General features: G+C 40.4%; 1 protein-coding gene across 1 annotated transcript in view; it reads left to right on the top strand.

Moving 5' to 3' along the window:
- Nucleotides 1-8,350, top strand: part of LOC107584741 (mucin-19-like) — a 29,722-nt gene extending 21,372 nt beyond the window's left edge. Inside the window, 2 exon segments of the mRNA XM_016271458.1 lie at nucleotides 7,164-7,272; nucleotides 8,145-8,350. Coding sequence (XP_016126944.1) covers nucleotides 7,164-7,272; nucleotides 8,145-8,307 — 272 coding nt within the window. The 3' untranslated portion in view covers nucleotides 8,308-8,350.
- Nucleotides 8,351-8,876: the final 526 nt, after the last annotated feature.

Below are 8,876 nucleotides of genomic sequence, written 5' to 3' on the forward strand. Positions count from 1 at the left end.
AACCAACTTATATACATAACCCTAAGACATTCCCTTTTGAGAGAGCCTTGCGCTGTATCATGGTGTTGACACTATTAGAATGTTAATACCCACTATGCCATACTGAACAAATTCCTTCTCAATAGCTGTGAATTCATGGTTACCATACAGACGCATAACAAGTGACCAAAAGCTTATTGCCTAGAGCCACTGGGTGATTCAACCTTTTAGTACCCCATAATACTTACCTGGCAGGGACATTCCTGCAACCAAACTGGTCCTAAGACCAAATCTATATGCTAGAGCCCCTAGTGGCTTCAGCTGTGTCTGCTGACAGCTTAGCTTCCATTCTGGAAGGGGAAGACTACTGCTCCACTACATAAGCCATTCCCAGTTATTTGCAAATTGAAAAGCTCTTAAAAGCAATCCATCCATAGTGGAGCATATATCCCTACTTTAAAACCCAAACTGAATGTTTGAGGAGGGCGGCCAGATGAGAGAGTGGGGCATAGTCGCGGTCTGCCGATCGTAACTCTCATTCGAACAACCTTTATACCCTAAATTGATGTAAGGTACTCTTCAAAAGATCTGTCAAGGAGCAACCTGCAGCATAACACAGAAGTAGGCAATGAGTTAAATGGAGGGAAGCCATGAAGCTCTCTACCTCCATTATGTCAGCCTTTATATTTGTGGATCAACAACCTAGAAGAGATCTTTGAGAGCAATCCATCCAAATGGAAGCATATATCCCTACTGTAAAACCCAAATGAAATATTTGGGGAGGGCTGGCTGAATGAAAGGTTGGTATGAATTCATGTTCTGCCCTTCAAATATCATTCACCAAACTCTTAGGGTAAATGCACTTTCTAGGGAGGGGTCCATAAAGGAGCAGCTTCTAGCTATGCTGAAGTGGGCAACATATTAGAAAAAGGAAAGCCGTGAGGCAATCTACCTTCAACCTGCCTTCCTATTACTCAGGTAAGGGCAAACCATGGAAAAGCAGGATGTTGATAGACATATCGACCACTTTCAATAATTTTAGTTGCCCTTCCTTTCAGTTTACATCAACTTCTTCTTAGCAGAAGAGGAAAATTTCAGCTTTCCAGTTCTATCTCATCAATCACCTATTCTTCACATCATCTCACCGTGAAAACACTTTGGACCCTATTTTAACGATCTAAGCGCATAGTCTAAAGCACACGGCGCAGGTGCACTCAGGGCGTGTCCGAATCCACTTTTGCTAGTTTAACGACGGAAAAACGGTCGGCGCGCATGGTCTAAATGGGTTGTCCCTATTCTCTTAATGAGTAATGGGTGTTTTTTGGGCGTAACGTGCAATAAACCAATCAGAGTCTCTTCTCCCATCCCCTTTAAAAGTCAGTTGTGCTCGCGCCATGGCGGATTCGCTATTTACATGGCGGAATGTAATTTTTCATTTTTAAAAATGTTTGTGGGCTGCTGCGCGTCCCTGTGTGTGTAATAAAGAAAGTGTACGCGCGTTGTGCACCCGCCTATAGGCGCATATTACTAACGCATTCTTTAAATAACAAAGAAAAAATATTGCGCCAGACTTTAGACCAGGTTTGAGTTGGTCTATGGTGCAGTCTATTTTCAGTTCCTCAAAATAGCAACGGGCCAACAATGCGCCTAATCACACCTTTTTTAGACCAGCATGCCCATGGGCGCACAAATGGGCACAAATGCATTTGCTATTTAAACAAAGCAGCGCAGGACGGGAAAATGAGAACTGCGTCGGGCTGAAACTAGCAAAAACACTTGTGCTGTGCCTTGCGCCGCAATGCGCCGGGTGTATGATAGGGCCCCTTCTGTGCAAAGGGTGTCCCTCAGTAGTAATTACATCAGAGAAGCATACTAAGACAACAGCGTTGCTCTGGACAAGATAAGATAGCAGATTGCCTCATGAATTCTTGAATGCTGCTGATTGAATCTTCAACTCTCTGAACCACTGGACTACTGTGTTCCTGGCAATACCAACGAGGCCAGAGGGCAAGATCAGGACCTCAAGGATAAATAACTTCTTCACTTCGATCTCTAAAAGCGTCAATCACAAATGCCACTCTGTGGCAACCAATGTAGCAATGGAACAACCGATAGCACGGTGGCTAGAACATTTTAAATGGGGGGCCAGGCTGGGGCACTGCCTCAAAAAAGGGTGGCCACAAAATGACCAAAATGAGCATGATGAGAAAGAAAAAAACATTATAGGATCTTTGGTACACTATTAAAGGGTTAGTTCACCCCAAAATGAAAATTCTGTCATTAATTACTCACCCTCATGTCGTTCCAAACCCGTAAGAACTTCGTTCATCTTCGGAACACAAATTAAGATATTTTTTATTTAAATGTGAGCGCTCTCAGACCCTGCACGTAGTAAGAACATCGGTAAAACAGTACATGTGACATCAGTGGAGAAAGAAACATCAAAGAAAACAAAAATAACACAACTTATTTAACAATTCTTCTCCCCCGAGTTATGTCTTTCCACCATTACCCATACTCTGGGTTCGGGCCATTCCTGAGCTCGGAGCCCTTCCTCGGACAGCATGCCAAATATGCATTACTATACGTCAGCTACTTATATGTAAGTGGGAACTCGTGAACTGAGCAAGAGCAGAGCCAATTCATTAAAGAACACTGTCTATTTAAAAGCACATGTCCAGTTTTGTGGGAGAACGCTTAAGATCTGCTTGCGAGTGACATTTGTCATTAAGATAACTCTATAGAAACTGCCTAAAATGAAGTATATAGAAGAAAGCCGCCTCAGGCAGCTGCCTAGCATCTGCCACTGATGCAGTTAGAAATTTAATAAAAAACAAGCGAATCGGAAGACATCTGGTAGAGGGACACCTGGGGTGGCCAACCAGATTTCAGTGCCCCTGCCGGATGAGCGACTGCATCGGTATCATCCTCGGACTCGAATTGATAAGGTAATATCGATGCCATATTTGTAACCTTATAGCATCTTTGTTTACAAGTAACCCTGTTGACTTCCGGAGCAAAAAAAATTATTATGGTAATGGCAGTTTTGTTTCCAACACGCATTGTATACGGAAAGACCAATCACAACAGACTTGACTATGGAAGGGAGGGGTTTACAGACCTTAAAGGGGTCATATGATGCTTTTTTAAAGATCATTATTTTGTGTATTTGGTGTAACAGATAATGTTGACATGCTTTAATGTTCAAAAAACACATTATTTTTCAAATACTGTACATTATTGTAGGTCATCTATGCCCCGCCTCTCTCAAACACTTTGTTTTCTACAAAGTCCCTCCTTCCAACAAGCGCAGTTTACTCTGGTTGACCAGATGACCCAGTGCATTGTGATTGGCCGAACACCGCAAGCACTCGTCGGAAATGTAACGCCCCTTACCATAATCGCGAGGTTCATCTTTCAAAATAAATGTAAAGACAGTAAATAATGTCTCCAAAGAGAAAGGAAAACTTGAAATCGCATCATATGACCCCTTTAAGCTTAGAACTGCTTCGAAATAATTGAAAAATGATTCTAGTATTAAATGTATATTCTGAAAAAATTACAATGTTTTCTGACCTTGGGTGCATTTAAACCTGTTGTAAGGGACTCCAACACAATATTAGGACACTTTAAAATACCATATGACCTGCTCTTTAAACGGTTATAATATTGTGAGGATCACAGCTGAAGAAGTGGGACACGAGCCACCGAATAGCCCACCCTCTTCACGCACATCTCACAGCTGTAAGCGCAATACAGAGGGAAAAACCCCTCCATAGTATTGCACAACATACTATAAGAAGTGGGAATGCGATAAGCAATAAAGCCCATTTTCTTAAATATATAGTTCAGTCATGAAACTCTAGATGGCGCAGGCTGACGGGGTGTTAACGTAACTGATGATATTCAGAGAGTTAAATGACTTGGCACAAGCTGATTGTTTCATGCTGCATATGCAGCCAATGAGCTTACTGCCTTGCATTTATATGGCTGGCTAGCATTCACTTGAGATTCCTGCAGCACGCTTTCAGAGTTCTCTGAAACCTTCCACCTTCCCCAGCTCCACCTGTATAGATCTGCTACGGGTTATTTTATATGCCATGTGTGCAGCAGCAGTATGTCTTAAATACTCACAGCACCGTATCGCCATATGTATTGGCAGTAGCAAGTTCCTGTACTTGCTTGCAGCAGCAGCAATAATCTACAACTACAGCAATAACCAACAGCAGCAGCAATTCAGCAGCACCGTAGCAGATCTGTTCTGCCAAGACCAAATACATTAACATTGTCATATCCATCACCATGCTAAATGTTCAGAGAGTTGTCAAGATTGAAATCGTTTCAATATTGTGAGAATCACAGCTGAAGAAGTGGGACGCAAGACGCGGAATAGCCTACCCTGCATCTCACAGTCTTAGGCGAGGGAAAACCGCTCTGTCCCTTTTTTACGTAATGGATATAAGAAGTGGAATGCAAGAGGCGAAATGCCCATCTTCTTGAAATCATAGTTCAATTTCGTAACACTGTGATGATAACAGTTGAGGAAGTGGGATGTGAGTCGCGAAATAGCCCACCCAAACACATCTCACAGCTTAAGTGTGATACAACGGGGAAGCCTTACCATACTATTGTACCACAAGAGCTGGGTAGACTACTTACAAATTGTAATCAGTTACTGATTGCAAATACATGACAAAAATTGTAGTTAGTAAAGAAAAAGAAAATATTTAATTTGCTGTAAAAGAAAGCTTATAATGAATTCAATCATAAAAATGAAAAATAAAAATCTCAGGGGTGTTTTAAAACATTAAGACATGGGACCTCATGGTTTCAATTTGCTCTTCTTGCCCTCGATGACCCTGCTGCCAGCTGGGCCCAGCAGCAGGCTCAGGTTCAGGTGGGAGAACAGAAGGACACTGCCAATAGCGAGGGATGTGGCATTCAAACGCCGCAGACTTAACCCTCACCTCCCTGAATTTACGGACTACTGTCCCAACAGCAGTCTGGCAGGCAAAACAGGGGCATCATGGAGAAGGGACCTGTCCTTCTCCTTTAGCCCCGACAGGTTTATGCCACAAATGCCTCTCCGGGACTGCAAGAGAGCGGTCGATGACAAGAGCTGCTTGCTTGGATGCACAGAGGTCAAGATCGGAAAAGCAGTGGAGCTCCTCGAATTCAGCAGGAGCCACGCCCCCCGCTGCATCAGCATCCTTTAGCAGGTCCGCCTGTTATGCCTGCAATATCCAAATGGTATGCAGGGTACCGCTGGCCTGCCCAACCACCGCATATGCCTTGCCCATGAGCTTAGATGCAATTTGGCATGGCTTCGAGGGCAAGGTAGGAGCCTCGAACCCTGTCACGTCTAGCTCCTCGGAGCTACAGTGGCCGAGTAACATGCTCTCTGCTGGATTGGAAGAAACCAGAGACCCGGCTTCCAGATTCGGTTCGAGAGCAACAGAACTGGCGACCGAGGATTGAGAAAGGGAAAAGCTCGTCAGCCAGATCCAACCGCAAGCCCCACGATTGCAGACAGAGCTCTGCCTCGGCAGTAGAACCGTGGGGCGCAGACGCTTGGCTTCCGTCCTCCGCCAAGAGAGGCAAGCGGAAGCGCAGCAGCTTTATCGTGAAAGAATCACGAGAACCTCGAGAGCTGACCATGCATGCTGCGCTCCCAGACACATCACACATAGCTCATGGGGATAGTGTGATGGGTGTGATGAATCTATTGCACGGTGGAACACATCTTTGAAATCAACACTCACGCATGCCTTCTTATTTTCCTCTTTTGTTCACATCCTTCCACACACGCACACACAAACAAATGGCTCCTAAAGACAAGAAGCTGATGACGTATTCTACAGGTGACCTTTTATACTCTTGGTCGCACCAGTAGCACGTCATAGGCCAATGTCAAGTTCATTGTTATGTTTCCACATGCAATTCAGACACCGTTTATGCTGAAGGCATTCCACCAAAGTGTCCTCAAGGGGACGCAGTGCGAGTTCCCATTCGAAGGGGAACCAGTGTTTTGACTGTGTAGTTGCATATGTTTAAATGCTCATACATCTTCTGACCAGCACAAATCCAACAAGTGTTACTATACCACAAGCAATAGCAATGGAAAATTACTGCTTCACCACAACATCATGTGACATTAAAAACCATGATTTAGAGACATTCTTTTAACTCTTTTAATTGTGAAAAAAAAATCCCTTGAAACCACACCATCATAAGATTTAACAACAATGAAAATATAATAGAATATAATTTGACTGATCAATGCAATGAAGCAATGAAATTAGCATATAATTGTTTAAATGATTATTAATGAATGGATGAATGAATATAAAAGAAAGAAAGAAAATAAAACACAATGTTTGCTCTCTTGAAGTAACACAGACACAAGCTGCTACAAAGAGTCCTTAGATCATTCATGTAACAAAGTTCGTAGTGGGTAGAAGGAAGTGACTCAGGTAGGCGGTTTGGAGACTCGTGGCTCTTTTACTTCTTTACTTAAAGTTCAACAAAACACAAACGAGGCGCTTCCAGCGCGTTCTCAATCTGCCCAGGGCATAAACTCAGTTCAGTCGGTTCTCCTCCTCCGACTAAGGGATGGCCACGAGTCCCAGTCTCTCTCTCCCAACCACGTTCTCCAGTCTGCCTTTTAGCTGGTCTCTCCAGGCTAATTACTGCAATCAGACACAGGTGTTCATCATTTTGCACTTGACCTACTTACTCACCGCTCGTCTCCCGTCCCTCTCTCCCGCTGCAGACTTCGCTGAACCACGCCCCCCTCGCCACAATTCAGTTGTATGATTATACTATTATACAAAATAAAACAAACACACACACTCACAAAATAAATTATATTAAAACAACTATATTTTATTATTATATTAAGAGAAGACATATAATTAAAAATAATTTTCTTTATGGAGAAAAAATAAAATAAAATATATATATTTTATATAATAATTATATATAATTTGTTTGTTTTTTAAAGATTTTTAAGATTTTTATTTTGTAGAATTTGTTGTTACTTGTCTGTGCTTTTGAACATTCACTCAAACAATTATTATTTTATGTTAACTGGTCATTTTTTATTAGACATTTGTAAGGTTATACAAATCTATTTTGTTTTTACACCTCTGAATATGTTGCTTATTTTGTTCTGTGCATCATAGGTAATATTACATGCACTGCCAGACTGATAAGGATGAACCTCACAATTGCTGATTGCGCACAGGAAGTCGAGCTGCCCATTTGTGAGGGCCAGTGTGAGACACACAACAGGCAAGTTTAACATCATCAGTCTGTTTCTAAAATAAGCTAGAATAATTTAGTCTTCATTATTTTAGAGGCACAGACACTTTGTTAGCTGGATGTTCATGTAAAGGTCTGTTGTATTATTACAAAGATAATATGCAACTAAAAGCAATAAGCACACACCTGACAATCATTAATTAGTTCCTTGACAATAGCCTTTTGGCCACTATAGGGTATTGTCAGAACATTTGACATTTTTTTTCAGCACAGGGATTTTTTAGATTTCAAATGTATGAATATTGAGTCTCATCCCCCATTTTAGAAACATTTAAGCATGACAAATAATTGTATTTTCATATTGGCCAATTATTTGCAGCTTAGACTATAGTGCAAAATAATGTGCTTAAATTGTGGAAAAAGACAAAATGTATAGAGCTATTTACAAAGACAATATTAACAAATGAAGTTAAGGTAAAGTAAAAAAACAACAAAAAACAGCACTCTACTGAGGTTTAATGTATTCGTACTTTGCATGTATATTGTTCATATGTTCATATTATATTTTTAAACAATTTTTCCTTAGGAAAGCCTAAGCATTTAAAATGCATTTAGCCCCATGCAATAGCTAAAATGCAAATAATTTCCTAATATGAAAGTACAATTATTTGTGATGAGGGATGAGATATAATCTCAGAAACTTTGACCCTATTCATTTTTACTGAATAATAATAGAACCACACATTTTGTGCAAAAAAACAACTGTAATATTGTACAAATATTGTTTATTGTGTAATACTGTTTAGTGCTTTATCTCTGATTTTACAAACCGAATGTAGCCATTGTAACATTTGTATATGTGGCCCCTGAGTTCAGCAGTTATTTGTTGTGTTGTCTTGCAGGTGGGTTCATACTAATGGCACACTTCAGCTTGAACAGAGTCACCAGTGCTGTAAGGAGAGAGGTTATGAGATGAGAGAAACCACTCTGACTTGCAGTAAAAACTCCCCAACCCACTTCACATACAGGCATGTCACAGGCTGCGAATGCAAGGTTGAAGGTTAAGTTTACCTGACATACAAATGTATGAAAATGTCAGTTAATGTTACATGTGATTAACTTGGTGTGTGTGTGTGTTGTATATGCACACTTAATAATTATCTGCTGATGTGTGGGATGATTTAGTAAATTTCAGTATATTTCAAGCAAATCAACTTCATTAATTGTCAATCATCTGTCTGTGCAAAAATCAATGCTTTATCGTTTAAATAATAATCACTATTTTGTCTTATTTTGCCAAAAACCTACTGCAATATATGTGCAATACATTTCAATTATTACTTTAATTTGGACTGTTTTATGTTTTCTGACCATGTCACATATTAATAATGCCATGCTTGTGTGTGTCTGTTTTTTGAATGTGATTTAATGACCAAATAAAACTTGATTTAAACCAGATATCAGGTGTCAAGACCTCAAATACTTTTGTAATCCACTTTATGGAGTCATAATTCACAATAATCGTTAATTCAATAAAAAAATTGAAATCTGTGGTATTTAATGTGTATTTGCTGTTACATTACCCTGTTATTAAATAATAATAATAATAATAATAATAAACCTTAAATATATAC

This window comes from Sinocyclocheilus grahami, unplaced genomic scaffold (genome assembly GCF_001515645.1).
Source record: "Sinocyclocheilus grahami isolate Dianchi unplaced genomic scaffold, SAMN03320097.WGS_v1.1 scaffold62.1, whole genome shotgun sequence".
NCBI lineage: Eukaryota > Metazoa > Chordata > Actinopteri > Cypriniformes > Cyprinidae > Sinocyclocheilus > Sinocyclocheilus grahami.